At 39.1% G+C, this 27,735-nt stretch overlaps 1 protein-coding gene across 4 annotated transcripts in view; it reads left to right on the plus strand.

The window, feature by feature from the left end:
• Nucleotides 1-27,735, plus strand: part of LOC124164563 (serine/threonine-protein kinase OSR1) — a 234,139-nt gene that overhangs the window by 180,471 nt on the left and 25,933 nt on the right. For all 4 annotated transcript variants that reach the window (XM_046541934.1, XM_046541933.1, XM_046541936.1 and 1 more), the window contains 2 exons: nucleotides 25,910-26,127; nucleotides 26,651-26,763. In XM_046541934.1, the coding sequence (XP_046397890.1) occupies nucleotides 25,910-26,127; nucleotides 26,651-26,763 (331 nt within the window). The remainder of the gene's footprint in view (nucleotides 1-25,909; nucleotides 26,128-26,650; nucleotides 26,764-27,735) is intronic.

A 27,735-nucleotide genomic window follows, 5' to 3' on the forward strand; every position in this document is an offset into this window, starting at 1 on the left:
CGTATTAACGAAAGGCGACGAGGGGACCACGGCTTAACGTCCCATCCGATGGACAGAGTGTTGCGCTTGAAACGTCCTCCACGCAACATTCAAGCAGGTATCGGGCAGTCTCCGAAAATTCTTTGCCACCGCCGGGAGATGAACCCGAGCCTGCCGGGTGGGAAGCCACCACACTAACCCGATCCCCTTCAGCGAAGTTTTTCATAATGTCGGGCTCCTAGTGGAGAATACCTTCCTCAAGCGCTCAGAGAGAGAAAAGCCAAAACAAAGAATCAAAACAACAGAGAACGATTTGGAGGAGAAAGTTTGACACGAGATTTCGGTCGAATTTTCATTCATCATCTACCACGCACCCAATTCGTGGAATCTGTCGGAGTGCTGAGAGGCCGCCGACATTCTGAGGGTGGTAAAGACGGCCTCTTTGAGCTTGCGAATTGTTAATTTGGCGAAGGCGATATCAATCTGGCGGATTGATTAATCGATTTTTATTCTGCCAACATGGTTAGTCGGCGCTAAAGTATCTCTTTTGAGGTGGGTATTTACATGACTTGTTACTTAGGCCGAGAAGCAGTGGTGAAGCCACGGAGGTTTTTTCCGGGTTACCTGACCCCCTTTGAAATACTTTTAAAGGGGCGCCAAAAACGAGTGAGATGGCCTCAATAAATAAAACGATAACATCAGTTACTGTACGTAAAAAAAAGTTTTCATACGTTTAGAGAAAAGAAAAGTATTGCTATAAAAAAACAAAAATCCCAAAATTTTCAACATGTGGACCCCCGGACCCCAATTTGCAGTGGGATGTTTTCCATACCCAGTGAGAAATGGGTGGTGGAACCCACGTGGAACCCACGTGGAGATGTAACGTGGATACCACGTGTTTTTGGTCGTGGAATAAACGTGGAACCCACGTGGAAATTTGGTGGAAAAATTAAAACAGCAGTAGGTGCTGTCCTAAAACCGTTAAAACCTCAACCACTCTATATCTAAACCTTCTATATATGTGTCTACGATTTTTCATGTGCTCTCATGGCTGCCTTTCCACGAATTATATAAAAATAGAATGTGCGATACATTTTCACATAACTAGCGTGGTTTCAGGATGATAAATGACGCAATGTCACCAGAGAGTTAAGTTCCACAAATTAGAAATTCTGTTTAACATTTAATGCTAATCACCACAAATCCACTTGAAATAAACGTGGATTCCACGTGGGTCCAACCACTCAATATCCACCACCACCAAATATCCACCACTCAACGTGGATTCCACGGGGGTTCCACGTGGATTCCACCACCCATTTCTCACTGGGTACACACCGGCCCCGAAATCTTCGGTAAACCACACTCCCCGCCATTTCAAAATCTTTACCTCGCTACTTACGAGAAGTGATTAAATTTAAAAATCTGAGAAGTCACGAGTGGTAGCATTCGTAATGCGGTTCTTCCAAAGAATTTTGAAGATAAAACGGATCGACCGAGTGAGTAATGTGTGCTTAGAAGAGTGGAAGAAAAGAGAAGTCTTATAAAAACCTTAAGGAGAGGACGGGAAAACTTAGCCGTCCACGTTATGAGGCATAATGGTCTGTTGAAAGCAATCGTAGAAGGGCAAGGGACGGCTCCGCATGAGTTACATAGGAGGTTTTAAATGAAGTAAAAGAAAAGAAATACGTCACTATGAACAGGCTAAGGATAGGAGAGAGTAATGGAGAGCTGCGTCGAAACAATCTTGGCATTGTCGACTAATGATTAAGATGGTGAACCAAGTCCATACGTTGCTAAATGTTGATATGGATCACAATGTTAACGTATCATAGTGATTATAAAAACTTTAGTATCACTTGACACTATGGTTTTTCTTTATTTCTTACATCTCAATATGGCTTATTACCACAAGGTCCTTTGTTTTTATCCCTATCTTTAAGGCGCCAACTTAACCTACACATTTAAGCTCAAAAAGCAAAATCAGAATCTATAGATGAGAAGATAAGGTTATAAAGGATGTAAAAGAGAAGAAATACGTCACTTTGAAAAAGGCGGTGACTTTGCATAGATTTACTTATAGTTTAACGAATTTTCTTAGATGGTATCAATAATATAATGCCAGATTTGAAAAACAACGTGGATGCAGTGGTTACTAATTCATATGTTTCAATGAAGTCAGCTTTTTTGCCAGGTAAACACCAGTGGTGTCATGGTCCTGGGACGCGCCGAAACGCCGTTCAGGCTCTGGTTAACAAAAGACATAATAGTTAAGTACTTAACGCTTTTATTAATTTTTTTGCCTCAAAATATATACATTCGTAACCAAAACAAAAAATTTTGTGATCAAATGTAAATAATAACTTGAAATAAAAAAACAGATACAGTAATATTTCACGTACAAAAAAAGTTTAGGAAAGTGCGTTCCGGCACAGCTCATTTTACCATGACGATACTGGAAAACACATTAGAACTTATAATTGGTGAGCGCTACATTTCCTTTGAGGAAAATCAGTTGCCTTGAAATGGAACTCAGGCCCAGATCCCTCTAATTCGCATCAGATGTTCATCTTTTTGAATAACTGAGGCCTCTCCTTCCTCTGCGTAGTTTTCAGTTGACTCCGCAAGTGTCTTCATAAAGGTATATCGCTGGTATTCCGCAGTTGGTTCCTTGAATTAAATCATAATTGGTTGATAACTAGTTAGTATTCCTCATCATTCTGTTTAGTTTTTCCATCGTATGAACTATTTTTCTTCTCTCTATTTCCCGATGCCCTAAATGGTGGCTGATACCCTTCTCGTCTCTGATGAAAACTAGAGTGTGATATAGTTTCATGAAATTTTGCAGTCAAGCGCAAAAAGGCTCGCCATCCTCATACATCATTTCCCATTTCATGGCGGCTGAGATTCGAAGTCAGGCCAGAACCACTGATAATGGAATAGCATAGAAGTTTATTTACACTCTGGGTACAACATCCTTGAGGGCAAGGTAATAGAAAAACGTAAAAGGAAACACTTAGATACAGACACGATAATATAATTAGGAGTACACGCTACTGTAATTGCTAAAATAAATTTTTCACAAGCTTATATTACTACAGTTCTCTTTAAAGGCATCTACAGACTTACAGTACTCGAAATCTTACGCCAGAGAGTTCCATATCGTCGTTAAACTGACTTCATATAAATGGTGATACTTGGTAGCCCGATTTGTGGGACAGGACAGACTGGATTGGTCGCGAGATGTTCCCTTAGAATAAATGCAGGAGTGGCGTTCGGCTTCATCGTATGGGATCAGGACTGAAATGGTTAAAGCCGAGGTGAGATCTGTGACGAGCCTAATTTGGCTGATGACATCTGAGTTTGTTTTCATGCTGTTTTTATAAGAAATTTCATTGTTATAACACTCATGAATAGTTAGAAATATCAGGATATCAAGAAATAATCATTATAAGTACTTTATACTTCCCATAATAACATTGACATTGGGGTTTCAATATTGGCCTTTCCTTTTGGTTCTCCGCTGCCACTTTGAATGCTTTTGTAAATACTCGAAACTGACTTACTTACCCTAAAAGTGTGGTATTCGCTCGCCTACGGCTGAGTCCGCGTTTAACTATACCCTCAGCTATCCAAATGAGCCATATAGATAAAACGCAGAGAGAGCGAAGTATCGATTGTAATACGACAGCGATGTCGTTTTTCTCGTGTCCGAAAACCTAAGGATTGACATCTTCGACAGTGAAATTCAGGCATATTTCTATCTCGAACTTTTTAGCATTGAAATCCCGTTACCAAATTTTAGATTTTGGTTTGGGCCCTCATTGTGAGGTCAAAATTGTAAAATTTTGCATTAATTCAACTAAACATACGAATTTTCCGAAGAGTATGCCATTTTCATGAATATAGCTCTAAAGGAAGTGGCTAAAATTAGAGGCCAATAATAATAATAATATATAATAATATATTTATATTTTTTTAAATTATAATGATAGTACTTTTAATATCAGCAAAAGAAAGGCAGGGAGGACAACAATTTATGCGAAGTCATAACAATATAATTCCATCTTCCTCTCAAATTCTTCATAGCTTGTGTTCATGTTGTTAGCAATATTTCGCGATAAAAACGTTTTTATAGAATTTTTTTGTACATAGCTATTTTTACATTTTTGCTACCCAAAGAATTTTGTTCAAAAAATATGTATATTCATCATGGCTTTGGCGACGATACAGTGGAAATCGCTGTCAGATTTGTATATCAAGTTGAGTTTTGGGTGTTTATGTTTCGAGCTTATATTTTAAATTAAATTCTTAAAACCCTTTTCCTTAAACTAATATTTCTGCCTAATGTTTTTTCTTATGTCAGGTCCATCCCGTCTTCTTTTATTGAAACAGGCAGCATGTTTCAAAAGCGTTCTGACGAATGAAATTTTAACTTTCTTGAAACAATTTGCCTCAATGGTAATAATAACAATAAAATTTATTGTTCACAGATTGTTACATCCGATTTGAACAATTTTTTCCAATTAGCTTACAGCTCAGCAGTCAGTGAAATGTCTTGTATATAGTAGTAAATTGTAATCAATATTGTAATAAATTGATTAATAAATGAAAATATACTACAAAGAGGTAACAAATATTTTCCATTAAGAATTAAATTCATGGCATTTGCCTTTTACATCCTGTCTCACCTTAAGAACAAAGTTGCTATATTAATTACGCATAATGTCTAATTGTAAGTGTGTAAACAAATTGAAAATCATTAACAAATGAAAATATACAACAAAGGGAAATATTCAACCACAATGCAGGACATACATAAATGAATAAACGGCATTGAAAACGCCAATTAGTTTCGGCAAGTTAGAAATAGATATATTTTTTCTGAATTTTTGCAGGGATGACGAGTATTGGATTAGTTTGGGAAGGTTGTTCTATGTTTTTGAGGCGGCAAAGGTAAATGCCCTTTGAAAAGCTGCGGGCCGATAATCGGATATATGAAGATAGTTGGGTTCAGCTGTAGTAACAACATTAGGCTATGTTTTTACTAATGGCACACGATTATTGGGATAGTCTGTATAAAGGCTAGGTAGATACTTAAGAAATACCTCATATTATAGGACTCGGAATGAGGAATTTCTCATTCATTTCGACTCACGCTGCCTCTTAGGGGAGCTTCCTGGAATTCTTTCTCGGTGAGGATGAGTGGTGGTTGCGCGGGGTGTGAGGTCGGATTCCTCTCTTCCCCGTGAGACACCCTTCTCCGCATCTTATGACTCCATCCGTCTTCCCGTCGGCGGCGGCGGCTGCTCTCTCTCACCGGGGTAGGCGCTCGCGGCAGCGGGGGACGATCTGTGACGGGCTCCCCGACACCTTGCGGCGTGACGAAGGGATCCCGCGGGGAGAAACCAGTTCGGGGTAAAGTCTGGTCCACGGCATCTCGCCTCAGAATCGCCCACCTTCGCAGACAACCTTCCACCGCGACTGCTATGTACTTACGGCGTCCTAACTTCAATATTATATAGTTTATATTTCTAACCATATTATTCTATAATTTATCGAATTTATAATTTTATATACAGAGTATTTCAGGAGGAATCTGCAAAAATTCAGGAGATGGTAATTGAGACAGTTTTAATCATTTTTTTCCCGTAAACATGGTGCCGTAACTCCTTAGTTACTGAGATATGACAATGCAAACATCTTTTTTGATGCACTTTTGTTTGGACGAAAATATGCGATTACGATCATCAGGAACAATTAATCTTTAGCTTTTTTAAAGAACTTTGATGGAGTATCAACAATACGATTGCAAAATGTTACCCATTTTGAGACTTATTGTTTTAGATTGATATAATGGTACATTTTCGTCCAAGCTTACGTGCGTGCAAGAGTGTTCTGAAGAATGAAGCTGAAGCAATCTTGAAACGTATTGCTACATTCAACAAAGCTACTCTCGGAGGAAGATCTAAAATTAATCTAGCCCCCGATATCTTATAACTTACGCGGTATATTCGGCGTCATTTTGCTGAAACTGACAGCATGATTTAAAAGCGTTCTACTTGCTGTCTGGAACAGAAAATGACTACTGATGCCGATTGAACGCAGTGTAGTACAAAGTAGGTGCAAAGGCTAGGTAGGACTTGCAGAAATACCTAATTTTTAAGGACTCATCATGCGGAGTTTCTGTGATTGCGTCACGCAATTTCCAATTTTCATTCTACAAACATATTTGATTCCAGTTTGAACATCAATTGAAGCTATCATTTTAACGTATACTGCATACTGAAGGAAAGTATGGAAGGAACATATTTATGAGTAAAAGTTGAAATAATGGCTTTGGTGTATATGAAGATGTTGAAAGAAAGTGGTTTGTTTCAAATTTTTTCTGACCAGACTTGTGCTAATTTTGGAATTCATGGGCTGAATTTATTAATAACCTGAAGGTACAATAGTAAGGTCAAGAGATGCCATTTTTTATCACGTTTCCCATGCAATAGTTTCAGTATATAGCCAAATCGACTTTTATTACAAATTTTAAGAATTTTTCACGGATAAGTAGATAAGCATTTCTATTAGAGAATTTAATATGTTTGTTGATTGTTTTCTTAAGCTGTTGCTCGAGAACAAACTCTCATGAAATGATACGTTTACTTTAAAAATACGTTTACTTCATTTCACTTATGTAGAGTTTTCTTTGGCTATCCTAAACGTTCGATACTTTGATTGCTGGTTCTATTTTCATTACGTGTACTTACAAAACATCAAAAATTTTCCTCGTATCCATTTCCTTTCCCATTTATTGGCACATTGAATTGAACTTTATTCCATGCCTTCGTGTAAGTATAATAGGTGCTGAACGTCGGATGATAGGTGAGCGCCAGAAATTTATTGATGGATTTGTGATGGGAAGTGGATCTGTGATCTCTACCGTAGCAACCTTTGAGGAGATCTATGGCCCATTAATTCTAAGCGGATCTGATAGTCTTTACTCGGCGAGAAACGAAGGGACAAAAAGGGCCCTTTACCTTAATTCCCTTACATCTCCCTCGAAAGATTACCGCCATTGTGAATTAATTTTAATTGAGTAATTTTTGTTGCTCGCAGCTGGAAGTCGCTGGAGACTCAGAGGCTTGAGTAATTGATAATATATACCTTAGATAGACAGAAATGGAAGTATAGATCGTTGGGAAGTTATTAAGGAAAACTTCCTTGTGGAATTCATTTATTTCGAGTGCATTTACTTATACTTAGCGAGATAACTATTCATGCCCTTTCTGGACTCAAACATTCGCTCGATGTAGGTTTTAGATTTATTCAACGGTTAGCTCAACTTCTCTAGTTAAGCAGTCGGTTCTGCTCTAATTTCTTCCCCCTCTTTTGCTTTAACTATGTCACGGAAGTGGCTGCTGCGTTTAGAAGAAACGGAAAATGTTCTTCCGTTCCGCTTGTTGAAGTACCAAGAATTATTTCTATACCTATATGTATTATGTTTAATTCTTCAAGCAAAACAATTTTTTTCCGTTTCTAGTAGTAAGAATAAAAAGTCCTTCACGTTGAAATTCATTTTTTATATCTCGTTAAGGGGGTATTTTCGTGATTGCACAATTAAAAAGAATTACGCTTCTCACATTTTATTTAGAAAAGTGTGCCAGTACCATGTGACGTCCATTGAGGTTAAACAGGATACTAAGGGCAAATATAATGTTGATAATTCAATCACTATATTTTTGCAGGGCGCAATTTTTTCCATCTATCTGAGCCGATCGAGGCACCATTTGTAATTATCTTGATTTGATTTAAATTACAGTATTCATTTTCATTCATAGTAACATTTGCTATTTGGTGCGGTGACGAACCTCGGCTTTAACCGTTGTGAATCTCAAAGTATATTGGACATTGTGTCATGTTTTACCGAAACGAGATATTTATTCTATAAATTATCAATATTTTCCGTATGATCACCGAAACCTGTGCAAAATGCGAATTTCCCAACCAAAGTTCAACAAAATAGGGCATGAGATGCCGATTGTTATGTGGGCGTCAATCAATTACGTGCAATTAGGAGAGCATATCTTGAAATTTTCGTTAAAATGATGTTTTCTTCTTTTCTGGAACTAACGTTTCACGTTAAGTTTAAACTTAACGTAACTTCTTAAACCAAAAAGAGGTGGATGGTTCGCTCGCTGTTGTATGAATAGTGGTAGCGCAAGATTAAAATTTTCAGGTAAATTGATTTTTCTTCTTCAAACAGGCAGTACTTTCTTGAGAAGTCCACTTGTATCGTTAGCTGAGCCCACCTTTGATATGGAGGGTAAAACAAGGTCCCATTGTTTATATGACCGATATGCGCGTACTAGTTGGCTGGATTGGCTTGAAGTCGTAAGATAAAATGGAAATCGAAGCGGGTGGCTTGTGGAAACCGCTTCCGATTGTAACATTTTCCAGCAATCTCGGTAATGCTAAGGATTGATTGTGAGGTTCTAGCTCTTGTTCTGCCCATGAGGAAGAGCAGTAGTAAATCTCATGGCTTCAGTGACCAGAAATGTATGTTAGTGTAACTGACCTCTTAGATAAACTCGGATGGGAATCTCTGTCGGACCGTAGATTGAAAAGTAGACTAAACCTTTTAGATATATTCAAGAGCAGTGTCTTTTCTAACGAAGTTAACCATATCTTACGGACGCCTACATACTACGGAAGATCAGATCATATAAATAAAGTAAGAGGGATAGATTGTAGAACAGACAGATTCAGAATGTCTTTATTTCCACGATCAATGAGATTATAACGGCAGCGATAGAACTCATAAATAGATTGCATGACTTGTAGTGTAGCCTACTAACCTATGTAAAACTTAAAACATATGTCTTAGTTTTATTTCTAACAGCATATGGTAGCATAATTTGCTAGTATACGTGACGTTTTTTGGACCGTGTGGTGTGCATGTGGGAGTCCAATTGCATGCTGCATGCTGGTGATTGATCACCCCCTGCCACAGACCGTAGAGGTGGCTCGCAGGGTATTAAGTAGATGTAGATGTATATTTAGTGCGGTTTTGTCACACGGATTTGAAAAAATTCATTCTCACAAGGGGATCAAGATAAATGTTCGTTCGTCGTTCAGTTTTTCGGTTGGTTCCAACCTAAATTTCACAATGTTTCCTTCTCATTGTACGCTTCTGGTTGTTCATAGATCTGTTAAAAAATGGAGTTTACTGCGCTCTATACCTTGGAAACTACATTCAAAAATCCGATGATTACCTCAGGTATTTATGACACTACTTTTATATTCACATGTTTAATGAATATTCAAATTAAAATATGCATGTTATTTTGACAAAAAGTGGATAATTTTCTCCATGATATACAGGCTACCATAAAATTAAAGCATTTAGTGTTCACCATATAATTTTATGAGTTATTGCTAAATTAATACCTTTACTGAAGTTAAAATAAATAATGTAAACTAGAATAGTGCCGCAGTTAACACCAAAGGAAGATAACCGAAAAACATTATGAGGTGATACTCTCCTTCGGTTATGGAAGATGTTTCCTTTATTCTAGGGCTGTGATTTATAATCACCTCGATGCTGATTTTGCTGCGTAAAAAAGCTGTTATGTGGCCTTAATTTTGCTTTTAACGTACACGTTTGTTACACTTGAAAAATACACAGAAAATTATCGCTCCAACCGAAGTTTTTTTTGTTTTCGATCTCACACAGTAATCTCGTAAATAAATTAGTTTGCGAAAAAGATTATGTTTGGAATATTTTTTTTGTCTTTACGTGTAGTCAGTTATATTGGTATTGCAATTTGGGTCAGCAACATTTGTTTTCTCTAATTTTTTCTGTTATGCATTATTCTCTTGCTTCGTTGAGAGAATCGTTGAGCATATAATTAGAAAATGTGCAGCGTTCTTATCTGGAAAAAATGTTGAAAGTCCAGAGCACGTGTGCCCCCGTCCTTGAATGAAGCCAAATGAGCCAGACGCCTGGGTTATTGTTGGATTGGGTAAACTGACTTTATTCTGGTGATACTATTCTTCGGTTACGGAGGATGTTTCGTTTATTCTAAGGCTGTGATTTCTAATCACCTCGATGCTGATTTCGCTGCGTAAGAAAGATGGGCTAGATGATTTAACTACTATTTTCTGCCGTTATCTTAGTGGTGGGCCATCTGCTGTGGTTTAAATTAGTTTGGAGATTTGAGCTGTTAGAATTTTTATTACTCTGGATACTAATGCTTCTTTTTTCATATAATATCCATCGTTTTTAAAATTAGAAGCTCATCAAAATAATTCTTTCTTTCAGTCACATTAAGCGTGAATCTGCCTTATAAATTAGGTCGTGATATTATCTCCTTTAAAATTAGGAAATGTAATTTTCTTTTTTTTTAATACACAAATTAAAAATAAAAGGAATTAAATTTAATTATTTAAAATGTAATCAAGAAAAATCACTCTTACGAATACTTGGATTCAATAAGTGCTATTTAGCGGGTGAGAAAATGTTATTTCAAAGATACCACTGAGTTCAATAGGAAATCGGGAAAAACATTTTCATTGCCGTTGATTTATATCATTCATTTCATGACTCCAATATTTTCCTCAAACCTGACATGTCTTCCGCGAGTAATGTTTGTATTCAAGCGGGTCATATATTTCTGCTAGAACTTTTCTTATCACGAGTTCGAGTGCTTATCTTTAATATTCACCCAATATTTTTTTAAACCTGTATCATTAGCCAATTAGTTCCCTCAAAATTCCGCGAACGATTATTTATTTCTCAAAAAGCAAAAGAAGAACCTGAAAAACCATTTGTTTCTATCAGCATTAACAAGCAGATAGGAGCGCTATGCATACATATTCATAACAAATTTTTTGCCGGCTCCAATGTTAGGTATTAAGTACTAAGCATGCGATACATGCACGTGAGTTAGATGATGCCTTGACAGGAGGCCACTAAAATGATTTCTCAGTATTAGTACCCATCATAGATTTTATCTAGGGAAATTCGCTCCCGATTTGAGTAACCTGAGATAGTTTTCGATAAAATTTCAAATATTTTGTGCCTGTGTCTCTACGGATTCATCTTGCGAACTCATGTGATCCGTTCTTAAGATACGTTTTCCAAACCATTGAAATCCGCTAATGACTTCCTACGTAGTTATTGCGAAAGTGTCCGAAGAGGGATAAAATTCGCTTCGAGGAAGTAATTTTACTTGACGATATTCAAAAGCTATTGCCCACTAGGGCGGATCGCAAAAATCGATTTTTTTCAAATCCATCTGGCCCAATGAAAAAAAGTTGTGGGACCGATCAAAAATAAGGCCTGAAAAATTTGAGACCTCTACGTGAACCCCTGACCCTCGCTCAAATGCGATTTAGGGGGGGAAGGTCAAAATTCGAAAAATATAAAATTTTATGATCATTTCCTATAGATTTTGCCGAGTTACTGCCCTTTAGAGCAAAAATTTCGTGCATTTTGACGTATCTGCCACCGTTTAGCCACAAAATGCCTAATTTGAGTCCGCGCCCGCGAAGAAAATATTACAACGCCCGCGCAGCGTCGCGGATACAAGAGCTGCTAGCCGATCCCGTCCCCTCCCCGCTCGCTTCTCCCCCTCCCATGCCTCGAATGCAGCAAAATTCATCTCGCGTGTGCTGCTAGGAGGGCGTTTATCTTTGATAATATAAATCGGAAGATGGTAGAAGGTAAAAAACGGTGCGTAGTGAGACGACTTGTCCCTTATTTGGAGCCTCGTCGGCGTTAAACAAATCGATGTTACCAACTTATAGAGAAGTGATGAAATATTTTTAGATCTGCGAACGCAGGAAAGGAGCCTGCGGTCTACGAAGCGGCCTCTCGAGTGGCTATAAAGGTGTGCGAACTTAGGATATACACTTCTATTCCGGTATTGTCAGACAGCTGTGTCTAAATGGATTTTGGGTGAAGGCCGCTCGCGTCCCCTCCCCGCTCGCCTCTTCCACGCCCAAAATGCACCAAAATTCACACCAAAGGCGTCTTTCTTCGTTGGTCTTACTAATATTTGATGTTTCAGCATCGTCCGGTGAGGAACAATCACGAAAGAATTACTCAATTATCTTCTTTCCACTCTATATTTCTTATATCAGTGTCATTCCTCGTCTTTCGCTGCTGTCAACAAAGTTTTGGTGAATTCTTTCACGAATATCTCGTCCGCATGTATAATAAAAAGAATATTTAACTTCAAATTTGAACGTTCACTAATAGATTTTTCATTTCCACAGCGCTAATCTCAGATATAGCCGAAGGAACCGGAGTCTCTCTCCAATATATCATCAGCGTGTAGTCCTTTACGTCGATATTAAAACCCAGCAATTAAAAAAATCTCGGATTTGTAGCCAAACGCATCCTTGCAGCAACGCAAATTGGGTCCCAAGATTACCCTCCCAATGTTTATGTCGCAAATCCAAGTCAGCATAGTGCAATTAGCAAATAGACCACAGTAAGGGATGAAACACGGATTTAATGCTTTCCCGACGAATGATGTGGGTTAACTCTTTTCGGGATTCAACAAAATTTATCTCTTATGATGAGCCCCGAGTCGGAGATTGAAATGTTGGCCATTATGGAAAAATTAACCCGGTGTGAATCCCGAGTTGAGTTTACTCTTTAAGGGATGTTGGAATTATGCTTATAGCAAAGGGATGATGCCTCCTTTTTTAATTTTGTGTATCTACTTTTCACTCCGAAAGGAATCGATAATCGCATAATAATAATTTTATAACTTTTGCTAATCCTCTGACGGGCGAAGCAAACCTCCAAAAGTGGGACCCTGTTTCTTCAATTAACACCACACATTCCCCTCTAAACTTGTATTGATAAGTCCTCTTGCCTTTTTTCATCAGACAAGAGTATAGTCTTTCGTTCCAATAAAATGGAGCCCTTTGATGAAATCTCTCTTTTCTTATCCACAGTAGGCAGGGCTGGGCAAAATACAGGCCGAGGAGTATTTGAAATACAAAATACTGCACAAAATGTATTTGAAATGCAAAATACCAAATACTTTGGACTTCGGTATTTGAATAACAAAATACAAAATAGTATTTTAAATACTTTTTACAAAATACACTTGTAAGGAAACTAAGACATCTTTTAAAAAGTTCTAACACATAAATAAACATAAAAATTCTAACATACACATATACATTTGAGATTTTTCAAAATAAAAATTATCAAATGTTGCTCTCTATGAATGAATTATTCCCCTTGAGGAATACAAGTTTTTCAAAAAGTTTGTCTGACAGAGCTCCCCTCACAGGGAAATGGATAAACCCAGCAAGTGAAAATAAGTCTTTCCACTGGTGAAGATGAGCATAGGCTTGTATTAAATCTGATGAACATTTTCTTAATATTCGGATAATTTTGTAAACTCGACAGCGATTTGTCAGTATGTAGCATCTTTTTCTGTGTACGTAAGTGATTCTGGTACACTAGCTTTGATGTATCTTACTAAGTTATGACTTTTGCGTCGGCTAAAGTTGCAGGAACGATCATTGCTGTTGTTTGGTTCTTGCATATACCTCTATCACAGTTGGCAGACGCATTTTCCCCGAAGAAGTTCCAATTTGAGTTTATAGTCCTTAATGTTTATTTTATGAGGAAAGTAGAGATACAAATCGGCTAATTTCATTTTCTTCGAATGAATTGATGAAGAAAAGTTTTGATACTATTTTCCCGTACAAGAATTGACGATGTTGACTCATCGATCACCGAGTATTCCCTTTTTTCCTCAGTTGTCGAGTTTCTTTAGGATACAATCCAGCAGCTATCATCTTTCTTTTCGTCAGCTTGTCTTTCAAACTACTTCTTCATTGGGGGAAACTTATGCTCCTCCTTGCACTTACACGCAAAAATATCGCATAATTAAACATGTTCCTTTAAAATTGTTTGAGCTTTATACTTCAATAAAACCCTACTTTTTGTCTATTCTAATTTTCCGTAAGTTATAGTACTTCCTGTGGTACCGCTAAATCCATTTAGTCACATTCACAATGGAAGAGAAGCGCGTCACCATAGTTCGCACACCTTTATAGCCACTCGAGAGGCCGCTTCGTAGACCGCAGGCTCCTTTCCTGCGTTCGCAGATCTAAAAATATTTCATCACTTCTCTATAAGTTGGTAACATCGATTTGTTTAACGCCGACGAGGCTCCAAATAAGGGACAAGTCGTCTCACTACGCACCGTTTTTTACCTTCTACCATCTTCCGATTTATATTATCAAAGATAAACGCCCTCCTAGCAGCACACGCGAGATGAATTTTGCTGCATTCGAGGCATGGGAGGGGGAGAAGCGAGCGGGGAGGGGACGGGATCGGCTAGCAGCTCTTGTATCCGCGACGCTGCGCGGGCGTTGTAATATTTTCTTCGCGGGCGCGGACTCAAATTAGGCATTTTGTGGCTAAACGGTGGCAGATACGTCAAAATGCACGAAATTTTTGCTCTAAAGGGCAGTAACTCGGCAAAATCTATAGGAAATGATCATAAAATTTTATATTTTTCGAATTTTGACCTTCCCCCCCTAAATCGCATTTGAGCGAGGGTCAGGGGTTCACGTAGAGGTCTCAAATTTTTCAGGCCTTATTTTTGATCGGTCCCACAACTTTTTTTCATTGGGCCAGATGGATTTGAAAAAAATCGATTTTTGCGATCCGCCCTATTGCCCACGTCAGGTCGATGTTGTCTTTAGTATGTCGCAGGTCAGCATTCTACGAGGCAAACAGCATTCCTTAGTTATGTAGATAGGTTTCACACGAATCAAGAAAAATTGCTCATTATTTTATGCTCACTCGTGACTCGTATAATTCAGATGTGGTTCACTAGTCGTGGGAAAGTGTCACGGATGAGTTGAAATTTTTCATCAATTGTTGCTGTTATTCGTTAATGCATAAATTTCTATGATGTGCAGTGGTTGAATACATTGTATTGCTCAAGGACGTGCTCTTTTGCGGTCAAGTGGAGGGACTACTTTTATTTCGTTTTTTTTTTTAGTTCCTTTTTGAATTTGGTAAGAGTGATGTCACTGCTTTACAGTAAATCCTGTTAAATCTCCTTTTGTGGTTTTCCTTTTTTTTTCATCTTATTTTATGCATTTTGACATTTACATACATACTGTTTGGCTACCTCCTTTCCAAGCACTTCCTACGCCTTAATTTCCTTAATTCTCCCACTATAGATTACTGCCATTGGGAATAAATTTTCATTCGAGTAATTTTTGTTGCTCACAACTGGGAGGTGCTAGAGACTCGTAGGCTTAGATTGGTTGAGCAATTCAGAACAGATACCTTTAAGACCGACACGGAAAGCATCACATTAAAGCCCCACTACATTTCCAGGTCCTACAGAAACGATAAATTAAGAGAGATATTTTGATGAACGGAGAGATATGGGAATTCGTTTTTCTCCCGAATCATTAAGGACTTTAATAAATGTTAGTCGTAATTTCGTTTGAGCATTTGCTTTTTATACGTAAACGGCTGGTGTTCATACTTTCCCCCTCCCGCCACACGCCTTTTTTAGCGGCTTGTGGTATAGTATGTAGATGTAGATGACCTAAGTGTGCACCTTTTCGTCCATTTCAATTGTAAGAGGGACACGTGTAGGTTTCTCTTTCTGAAATCAAATTCGTGCCTCCCCAATCCATAACGAGACTTCAAGAGTCTTTGAGGGCAAGCGATTTGGACCGATTTCAATGACTATTCACCAACCCCGCACGCTCAATCGGAAATAAGTCTGCTCCTCATCCGCCTCCACTTTCTCTCCGTGGCCTTCTTGAGATTATAGTTGGCCAAGCATTCAAAGATTTCTTTGTTTTGACTCCCACTCGATTTTCTCGATTGTTTCTAGATTGCATCGGTGTCGCCTGTGACGAAACATTTGTACTGTGTAGCCAGAATGTTCAAATTTACGGAGAGATATAGAAATAGAAATGCATGATACCCTGGACCCTACAAATATCTCCAAGTAACTGCGGAATTGGAGGTATATCACTCGATCGTCTCTAGATTCCATCTGTGTTACCTGTGCCATCGCAATGGTACTGCCTAGCCAGAATTGGCGAAATATAGAAATGGAAATACTTTTTATGTTACCATGGAAATAAATATCTCCAAACAACTGAGGAATCAGAAGTATCTCACTCGATCGTTTCTAGATTGCATCTGTGTCACCTGTGCCAACGCAATGGTACTGTCTAGCCAGAATGTTAAAGTTTCTGGCGAGATATAGAAATGGAAATACTTTTTATAGAAGTATTTTTGTTTTAAGGGTGCCTCGACAACTACGGTCATTTGCACCACTGTAAAATCAAAATACTTTTTTATATTACCCTGGGAACAAATATCTCCGAACAACTGGGAAGAAATATAATTCTGTGGTTGATATTGATATACTTAAATATGAAAAGGTTAGCAGGCGGGAGAGCGGACTGGAAAGCTGCCTTGAACCAATCTTCGTATTGTTGACTTCTGATTATGGTATTCATGAAAAGTGTTGATTGCAGCATATGAGCAGTTACAAAGTTGAAAACACCGCAATTCTGAAATTGAACGTTAAATACGTTTTCATTGCAATAAGGCTTGTCACGAGCAAAAATGTTAAGTGAATATGGATTAAAATTACAGGATGAATTCATAAAATTTATCTTTGAATTTTGGGAACATTTTTACGCTTCAGATTTTGGTGTGATTACCATAGGGGAAAGTTCTCATGCACAAATGTATACCTATACGCAAAACGCTTGGTCTCTAAACCCATGTTCGGATCTATATATGAAGAACTTAGATATCTGGAGTGAACATTTTCCGCTCATGAGAAATATTTAGCCTTAACATGGGCTTTAATTAGAATTTGTTGGCTGTTTTAAGTTTCACCCACATTGATTTACTTCGAGAATTGGATGGAAATGATTTCCGAAATTCTTGGAGGATGGGCGAAGTGTGTTTCATGGAGTTGCTCGGCAAGATCAAACCTCAAATTGATTGCAAAAATAGTCGATAACGGTACAGACGTTTCGACGCCACAGAAATCAGGGTAGGGCGGTCGGCGGTTGAATGGTCTGACAAGCGTCGGGCGACAGGCATACACACCTTCCAGCCGTCGGTGCCAAAGTAGTTGGTCCCGACAGTTGGTTGGTTTGGTCGGAACGTGTGTAGCGCCCAGTGGCGGATACAGATGGGGGGCGCGGGGGGCGCGCGCCCCTCCCTTGCGGGTCCGGCCGTATTGGCAAACATGGCAGAACCACGATTGTGACTTTTTTTATATCATAAGATGGCATTGTCTTATATATGTGTATAATTACATTAATTAAAATTTTATTTTACTCTGCCCGTGACTTGATTATTTTTTATTGCGATATCGCGATAAAAAGTAAAGGCAACTCAATATATCTTTTGCGCCCCCCCCCTTGAGTGTTTTCTGTATCCGCCCCTGGTAGCGCCTTATAGTGATCAGGCAGTAAACAAAAGCACTGTGAGTCGTTGGAAACCGCGTTTTTCATCATCGCCGCTACGGGGATGCAGTACGACGTTGGCTCCGACATCTGCCGCTGAAATGGTACCGTGCAACCATCTACATCTACATAATACCCAGCGAGCCACCTCTAGGGTGTTTGGTAGGGGGTGACAAATCACCAACATGCGGCATGCAAGAGGACCGCCACATGCACGCCGCACGGTTATAGAAATATTACGCACACTAGCAAAATATACATGCTTATTCATAAAAAAATTGCTAATGGTTAGTAATTCCTAGAGCAAATACATGCAAGGTTAGAACTATGAAAAAACATGCAATGAGTGATCCTAGCGAGCGACGCCATTAAGCCTATCAATTGACGCAACGTTGCTATCCTTAATAGTACGAGGGAAGAATGACATTTTAAATTTCTCTGTTTAAAACCATACAGGCCTTCCCTTGAAGGAGGCGTAAAGCTGTCGCATTGAATGGATATTACGTCGAAAAATAATGTAGCTAAAAGATTGGGGAATATCATGGTGAATTTGAATACTGGATAAAACAACCCCAGTTTTAGAAAAAAAATGCGTTACATTGCTTATTGAAATCCCCTCTTAAAATAGCCCAAATTTCAGTCATTTCAAAAGTAAAATGATTTATTAATTTTATGCATCGTCAAGGCCTCAGGCGTCTAGTTCATTTCATCCTGCAGGTATTCTTTCGGTCTATTAAGGATGGCAAAGGATGACGTGATGGATACAGGGCCGCAAATAATGCTGAATCTCGCTCGACGTAAAAGACACGGAATGCTTAAATATTAGAGAAGAGGGAAAATGACCGATTCATCTCGAAAAAGAATAGCCTCAATAAATCTCACAGAACATCTATAGCGATCAATCCGTCCATGTCGTTGAGATTGGAAGTTAATGAGATCTTTTTAATTTTTTTTTGTTTTCCAAATCCGACACCCTATCATTCGGTACAATGCCGCCTCTCGACTTAGTCATCCGACGATAGGGACTCGTTAATGAGATCTGACGCCTTCTACCGAAATGAATTCTGGGTCAAAAACTCGTTGGCTCTGCGTCCCATTAGCATAGCGTGTGGAATGAATCAATGAAAGGATGTGGTAGAACGATCATCTCCGCAATAATTCTAAGGTAATCTACTCCGCATTATATTTTATTCCATTTCATTTCAATGCATTATTCCTTGGTGTTGTTGCCCTTGTAGAGACTTGTCCTTTCCGGCGTAAATATTGACTAGTGGCCGTGATTCTCTACATGGCCACTTCCTCTTTTTATTCTTATAGCTACTGGGCAGGATCATTATCTGCATTATGCTGCTGTACTTTAGTGGTCTTCCTCTCATCCGCCTTCCTTGGCTGTATATTTTTGGCCATCCTAATTCAGTCATAATTTCTAAATGCCCCGATATCCCAACGACCTTAACTTTTGCGCCACTATGTCAATGATGATGAATGGTCGTGAAAGTCATCCAATCCTCATTTGTTTAGTAATGTTCTCTTTATTTATAAGACCAAAAATATTTCATAATTCATCTCAGGTAATAGATAAGATTCATTTTTATATATCTTCCGATAGGAGTGTTTTTTCACTATCTTCGGACATGTGTTTGTTATTTCTATCGAAGCAACTCATTAAGTGCACGGATTTCCTTTGGAAAATTACCAGCCGATTCTTTTTGTGTTTTGAATGTCTTGGGTTAAAAGCATATGGCCGGAAATTTATTTTAATTAGCTTATCCGACATTTTACTTTGCTGCAAGGGGCCCTTTAGGATGGATATCATCCTAATTGGTATGTTTCTTTCAACACTCGTGTGAAATGCATGGGGATATATTTCGAAGACCACCACATAGCGAAAATAATACACTTCGGCCCAAAATTACGCGTACAATAATAATAGTGTCTGAGAGTATTTTTGTGTTTCCTCTACTGCGCAAACTCAACCGCTGAATTGATTTTGATATGGTTTGACGAGTGTCTTTTTGTTATTGAAAAAGTCTGCAAGTGTATTGTCGGACGTTAATCTCAACTTCTAATGGCAAGTAGCTCGTTAACTTACATATCATACAGATTAATATCCTTTTTTCCGAAAAACATGCGAAATTTATGGTGTTGGGTTCACTATATGAAGCCAACAACAAAGTTTAAACAAGTATTCAATAAATCCCAACGATGCTGCGAGTGTAGTCTATAATTTATTACTCGAAGTTTACTTGAGATAATAGATTGTTTTTTTTTTTCAATGACTTGTCAGATACATTGCGTGGAATAATAATAATCTTTGCTTTAAAAATATTCGTCTCTAAATTCTCCAAGATCACTTAAGTCATAAATATCCGATTATAAATTAATTTTGTGTGTTTACACTTAAATTCATTGAAATTCGGCTGCTGTAGTATTAGTGTACCACCAATCACGCACTGACTATCGATCAAAGAGAAAGTTTAGTGGTAAATATAGGTGATTAACTCGTGTATATCGATTATAAACCCTGGAATTTCCCGATAGGACTCGTAAGAGGGATTGTATTGGGGGTTTATGTTTCTGTGTATTTGTTAATCACCTCAATGAGAAAAAAATATGAATAGGGAAGGGGGTGGCGGATATATGGGGGGCGCATCCCCATCTTGTGTGGCTATCCGAATTGCCGAACATTTCAGAACCACAATAGGGTAGTTTCCTTCATCAAAGAAAACGAAAGGCATTGATTGCGATTCGTTACCCACCATTAGTGTATTCATGATATACAAATTATTTTGTAATAGAAATCCCAGTTTAGACGAATATTAATGGTCAATTTTAACCTCATTTGAAAAAGGCCACATTGGCGCCCATTCGATGCCACTCCACGTGACGTCACAGAGACCTAGTTTCTATACGAGTAGATAGGAGTTTTACATCGTCTGAGATTACCAATACATGCATGACGCACAGAGCTCAGGGAAACATTACTTAATAATCACCTATTAAAATTGCCTTTGGTCGGAAAGTTTCCTTCGTTTGATAGGGTATTAATAATCCTTATTTAAGCCAAGCGCTACCTGCTAGCAGGGTACTCTGCTACCTGCTAGCAGCCTGCATCGTATTGGCGCTCATAGCCTCGCACCAAGGTGACTTCACACGGTGGCATCCGGAACCAGATTCACTTTTCATTTAATCGCGAAAAATAGATATCTTCATCTAAAAATCTAAAAGCATGAAATTCGTACTCCAGGAGTAATAATCTTTCGATTTAGGCATTAAAAAATATTAGGAAACCATCCTATTGTAACTTTTTCTATGTCATAAGACAGCATTGTCTTGTATATCCCTATAATCAGTTTAAATAAAATTGTCATAAAGTTTGCAAGTAACTTGATTATTTTTCACTACGTTAAAAGCATAGGTAGCTCAAAATATTTTTGCGCCCACCCCCCCTTGAGTTTTTTCTGTATCCGTTGCTGAGGGAAGGCTACGTGATATACAGGAGAGCAGGTCTTGGCACTGCAGTGGAGCTATCGAAATTGGGGTAGGTACTTAATACTCCTCGCAGCCATGAGGTCGATATTTTTTCCTTCTCGATACTAGCGAGTTAGGACACAAGCCAGAAGAATTGGCACTCCTGTCTATTCTTTCCAAATCTATCATTTTTGCTAGGTTTCAGGCCAGGAATTAGGGCGGGGCAGAGGGTGCACGTGCCCCGGGTGGCAGATTTCAAGGGGCAGCAAAATATGAATAGTTTATTTTAATAAGTAATAAAACTGTTCTAATTAAATTACTTAATAATTATTATTTATTAATAAATTATTAAACAATAATGTAAATAAGACTTCTTAATAGGAAACATGAAATGTGTAATTTCAACTACTGCATCTCAAAAAAACAGCTTACGGATGTATTATATTTTAGTGGTGGAAGAAGACGGGGGTGAAGGGTAGCGAGGGGGATCAGGAGAGGGGGCGGTAATGTGATATTTGCTCCCCTGATAAAACTCCTAGGCCCTGCTCGGGTTAACGGAGTTATTTGCGCTAATTGTAGTTCCTATAGATCATTCTGGGATCTAAGATGAGATATATTGCCAATATTTTGTTGAATTAGCGCTTTTACTAACAGAAGTGGTAAATTTGGACGGATTCTTTATTCTCGTCGTCGTCGTAATAAATTCCACCCGAGTTCAGTCTTCATCGAAGAAGACATCAATTGTTTAGAAATAAATTTTTGGCAGAGGCACAGAGCTCAGGGAAACATCTGTTAATAATCACGTATTAAAATTACCTATGGTCGGAAAGTTTCCTTCGTTTGATAGGGTATTAATAATCTCTATTTAAGCCAAGCGCTACCTGCTAGCAGCCTGCATCGTAACAGCGCACACATCCTCGCTCCAAGGTCACCTCACTTTGCGACAGCGGGAACCAGAAAGACGTCACACGGACTTTTCCCATCATTCCTACTTAGCCGTCGCGTTTTCGCGCGCTTGAAATTTTTCACTTTTCGTTTAATCGCGAAAAATAGATATGGTCATTTCAAAATCTAATAGCGTGAAATACGTACTCCGGGAGTAATAATCTTTTGATTTAGGCAATAAAAAAATAATAGGAAACCACCCTATTCAACCAGCCGTAAAACTCACAATTTTGAATCATTTATCTTACAAATTTTCTGGGGGAGGGCCCCCGTACCTCCCGCGCCCTCGTAGGTACCTCCCCGTACCGCCCTTAGCGGGTATTCCATACCCCCAAGTACCCTCAGTATTAGTTGCGCGTAAACCCCCCCTAGAGTTAATTCCTAGCTGCGCCCTGAAGGTTACCACAATCCCGTCCCTATTTACGGACAGAGTGCTGTTCTTCAAGTTATCTTCTCATTACATAGCACCCAATGTAAAACGAATGGTAGATAGATACCCAGCACAGGAATTAGCGTGCATTTCACTATACTCTAGTTTTCTCGTCATATCTCAAAAGCTGAATCAAACGATCATGTTTTCCGTAGCTCCAGCGAAAGATTTTCAGGAACCAGAAGAGTGATCGTTCGAACCAGTGGCGTAACTAAGAGGGAGGATGAGGGGACAGCAGGATGCATAGTACCCTGATAGCAGGTAGCGCTTGGCTTAAATAAGGATTATTAAGACCCTATCAAACGAAGGAAACCTTCCGACCATAGGCAATTTTAATAGGTGATTGTTAAGAAATTTTTCCCTGAGCTCTGTGCCACATGCACGCATTGATAATCTCAGACGATGTAAAACTCCTGACTACTCGTATAACATTTGGGCCCCTGTGACTTCACGTGGACTAGCATCGCTTGGGCGCCAATCTGACGTTTTTCAAATGCGGTTAAAATTGACCATTGCCATTCGTCTAAACTGGGATTTCTAAAACCAAATCATTTGTTTATTATGATGGGAAAAGCCCGTGTGACGTCATTCTGGTTCCGGCTTCCGCCGTGTGAGGCCCATTGGAGCGAGGCTATGAACGCCGCTGCTACAATGCAGGCTGCTAGCAGGTAGCAGAGTACCCTGCTAGCAGATAGCGCTTGGCTTAAATAAGGATTATTTATACCTTATCAAAAGAACGAAACTTTCCGACCATAGGCAGTTTTAATAGGTATACGCTAATGGTGGGTAACGAAACGCAATCAATGCCTTTCGTTTTCTTTGATGAAGGAAACTACCCTATTGACAGATCAAAGGAAAAATCGATACGTCGATCATGTTTTTAAGGTCAGTCACGCGCAGGCACTGTCCACGCATTTATCACCACACGTACATAGTAGGCATGGGCAAAAAATACCGGTATTCTGTAGTACTGAGTACTATTTTTTTCTACTTCGGTAGTACCGGTCAGTATTTTTTTGGCGGTACTACCGGAGTATCGGTACTAGAAATACCGGTACTTCGACGGCTCTGCCATCTTATGTGTTATCAATCAACTGCCTACCCAGCTACTTAAACAATTGAGTTTTGATAATATATCAAGCGAAATAGGCCATTTCTAAGAAATAAAACTTCATCACTATCACCCTTCACACTATTAGAGAATCTAGCCTTCATGTATTTTTCCGATACATTTTCGTAAAAAAATCCAGTTAATAATTTTTTCAGTGTATTCTTTTTGTATGTTACGCTAATTTGCCGAAATACCGGAGAATTAGGGTAAGACAAGCGTTAAATCTCAACTTATTAATATATTTTATCAATTGTGAAAGTACCGGTATACCGGTATTTTTTCGCCGGTACTACCGGGAGAGTACTATTATTGCTTTTTAATACTCATCACAAAAATACCGGTACATTTTTAAGGACCGCCCATGCCTAGTACATAGGAAGCGCAATTATTGGGCCGCGTGCCATGACGACACATTGATCTTGAGCCTGTGATTGGAAGACCGGTAAACAAAGCATTCATTAACCCTGACGAAAAATCAGACACTTCTTCACTTCCCTACCACCCTGCTCCCTCCATTTTCCCACTCACAACCTTCAGCCGGACCTGAATATTGCTAACGATGGGTGACGCCCTAAGAGATGTTTTCAGCGTCATATTAGATGCTTTCGTTTGCATTCACTGCGTCTGTTGCGTTTGATAAAATATTTGTTAACGTGCGGCCGGTGATTGTTACGTCATCAGTATTTCTGCCTAGAATGGCTTATTTACAAACCGTGAATTTGACGACATTTAGACCGTGAAAACCTGAAAAAAAACTTTAATTTATAAGTTAGTTATAGTGGGAACCCTGAATCGTGATTCCTCCGTATGTCTGTGGCGATTCCTACGGTGCACGAACCCGGTCCCTCGGGATGAGTTAAGCCGGCATGTAGGCACTGTTTAGAGACCACACTCCACAACTATCCGGTTCCATGCTGTGCGGAATTCCATGGCGCTAAAAAGCGAGGAGATGACAAGGTGGTGGAGCAGCCACAGCAGCAGGTCGCTTACGTCAAACCATTCAACCGAGGGCGGCAGAGGCTAGCACAGCGAAGAGGAGATACAGTGAGAGAGAGAGAGAGAGACAAGGGAAAAGAGAAAAAGATGGAATAAAAGTTGAGGGAAAAAGTGGGAGGGAAATGGTGGGGAAAGGGAGGGGTGGTGTTAAAGGAAGGGAGAGGGGGGGAAAGAGGGGAGTAGAGGGAAGAGTGACAGGCGGTGCGAGTGGTGGGGGAGACGGGAGGACCGAAGGGGGCGTGGTGGGGGGCGTAGGAGAGGAATATAGGGGAAGGAGACTGGTGGGATGACATGAGTGGGTTTTTAGGGGAGCGGTGTGGGTATACAGGGAGACTCTCCCTCGCTTATGTGTGTCGGCACATAATACTGCTCCAAACTTGCTTCCGCAGTTACGTAAGGTGAACTTGTGTTTGTAATGTCGGTTGCCCCGATAAAAAAAAGAACAGCGCCGAGTGCCAAGCGCACAGGTTCCACAAAAATCACCATGGCATTGAAAGAGGCGATCTCCATGGCACGTGACTGATTATAATTTTTTTTTCCTCGTCAGTGTTTTCTTTCTCCTCGACAAACGTGCGTCTGTTACTCGCACTGCATGAGTTTTCTCCTCAGTAAGAGATTGGGTGGGTTGGAGCAGGTACATATTTGAATACGATAATAATTTATCCGGCCGGGAGGCTGTGAGATCGCGAGCGGAATAGCATGTGTGCTGATTTTTTTGGCAGCTGTTTGTTTTCCGTCGGTCATTCCTTTTATCATCTCGCCTCCTGTTTCACCATTTTGCTGAATGGATGCTGTGGGCTATGACGAATATTCGCCACTAATGCCTGTACTAAGAATTGGGACGCGAGCAACACGCGAATACGAAACTCACGTAATAGATTGCCGTCCGCCGAGTGGAAGCGTCCGTCTGATGCCTGTCTGAAGCGTAAACACGCGATTTTATATAAATATCCTCTGATGTGCATGATTTGAATAGTATTTTATTGATGTGACCTATATCTACGGCATAGTATTTCGTAAAGTTGATATCAAGGTTGAGGAGTATAAGGGACGAATGTAATTTGATGAAGACTTATCCGATGATCATTTAATGTATTTATTTGCATTGTTTTTCAAATATTTTTTCTTATATTTTCATACTGTTGGCATGACAGATTTTCCAACACGCTTCCATAATAAACGAGGAACAATAGTTAACATTTCCAGGGAGTGGCATAGTTTTTAACAAAAAATAAAACGTGGTACAATATTCAGTGACCATTAGCTTAACGTTAAAGAATGAAAGTGTTATTTATTTCCAATTTCGTTTGATTTTTTCATAAAAAAAATTCCGACTCTGATTAGAGTCTTCCCCAGATCTACTCTACATTTACTTAGCGAATTAACAGCATCACCGTCGTGCTCCAATAATAACAAGGGCTGCTAACATTATCTATTTACAATATCATCCCATGTTTGTACTTATCATATTCATTTCATTGCAGGAAAATCTCTCCCGGGGTTCTGCCCCCAGGGTCGCCCGGGATATTTCGAAGAAAAACTTCCTCCACGGATCCAGCTCCCCCGTTTTCAACTTACCCGCGATCCGCCAGAGTGAGCATTGGTAATATTCTTGCCCACAAGATGGCGGTAACTGGTGCAGGCGGAACAGTGCAGGGCTGGCCCAACACTAAAGAGTGTTACGAGTTGAAAGAAGTTATTGGTGAGTTAGATATCAATTAATGATTAATGATATTAGCTTTTATCTTACCATCAATAGTTACGGGATGTCCCTCGAGGAGAAAGTGGAGAACACTTATGCCGTATGATGCATCTCAATGATGTGTCTTGATGCCGGTTTGCCGGCACGTATTTCACGTTGAATTTTAGTGGAGCAAGGTTTAATTTTGTGTTCTTTCTGAGAGAAGGAGTTCGTAGATGTGTGTATCACATAGATTTTCTGTTGCGGTTGTGTTAGGGTACCCCAAGGCAACTGATTTGACTTGGCCGAAATCACTTTCCCAGGACCTATATGAGTTTCGCTCCACTGCAGGCTCAATTTTTTTGCTCGTGGAATTTTGGCCCTGAGTTCGTATTCGTCTATCATGAAAAATACATTTATCACTGCATTATTATGTAGTTTTTTGTTGTACCTTCTCATTTCCTCATACAGCTCTCTTTACATCAACTGCTGTACGATCGAAGATTTTTATAATGGTTATTCATATTTTGGACTTATTTTGCAGGAGTTGGTGCTACAGCCGTTGTCCACGGTGCATATTGTAAACCCAGACAAGAAAAATGTGCCATCAAAAGGATAAACTTAGAAAAGTGGAATACGAGTATGGATGAGTTATTGGTAAGTCACAAATCAACGATGTTTCTATTGAGTGCTATGGATTTTATTTATTGTGAGTCCAGCTACCGACATATTTTGGGGATTCAATAACGAGGTAGCCAGATTTCTAGGCGATTCCTTTGAATCAATCATTTTACTGGGTAAGTGCTCATGAAATATTTACGGAGAATCGAAGGATTTACAGCGATCACGGTGGAAGTAGTATGTTGAATGTAACAGTGCAACATTTTTATCGTAGCATGGTGAATTTCAAGGAAAGCCTCGTATTGAATCGATTGACTTTATTTATCGGTGTGATTTTTTTGACAATGATAGACTTACTTCAAACGATGTTGTTATCTTGCGTGAATATGTCTCTTCTAAAGCGGACATATCTCACGATATTATTTCGACATCCATGAGATGTGAGCTTTATAGCTCGTGCTCAGCAGTGAATAATATAATTGCAGTGGTTTAATTATGGCTGGGTTGCTGTTTAAGGAGTCCTTCATTAAATTTTACAACAACTTAATCGCTTTACTTTGTGTGAAAATGATTGATGCTGATTCAATTTGTCATGCACGGTACTTATCTAATATTTCTCAGTGCTCACTTAGAAACAGCACTGCCTGTTTGCCACGAAATGATGTTTATGTTCAGATTTTTTTTTCAATAGGGGTGTGTAAGGATTTAGGCAGACTAATGTTTGCCCTACCAGGACCCACTGTAAGCTACTACTTAGGTTATGTTTGTTTAACTATGCATTTCGCTATAAATATTCCTGTGACACACTACGTGGGAGATTAGAGTGAGCCCCACAAGCCTCCCTTAAGGGCTTTTATTTTAGAATTTCGTATTTATTCATTCGTTTTTTGTATTACCGGTAATGCTATAAATTAACTTTAGTATCTAAATTCTTTGATTTTTTAATTTACTTTTTACATACTTCTTTGTATTGATTACATAACTAGTATGAAGTTGAATTGGCTGAGG

Source organism: Ischnura elegans, chromosome 8 (assembly GCF_921293095.1).
Source record: "Ischnura elegans chromosome 8, ioIscEleg1.1, whole genome shotgun sequence".
In the NCBI taxonomy this organism is placed as follows: Eukaryota; Metazoa; Arthropoda; class Insecta; order Odonata; family Coenagrionidae; genus Ischnura; species Ischnura elegans.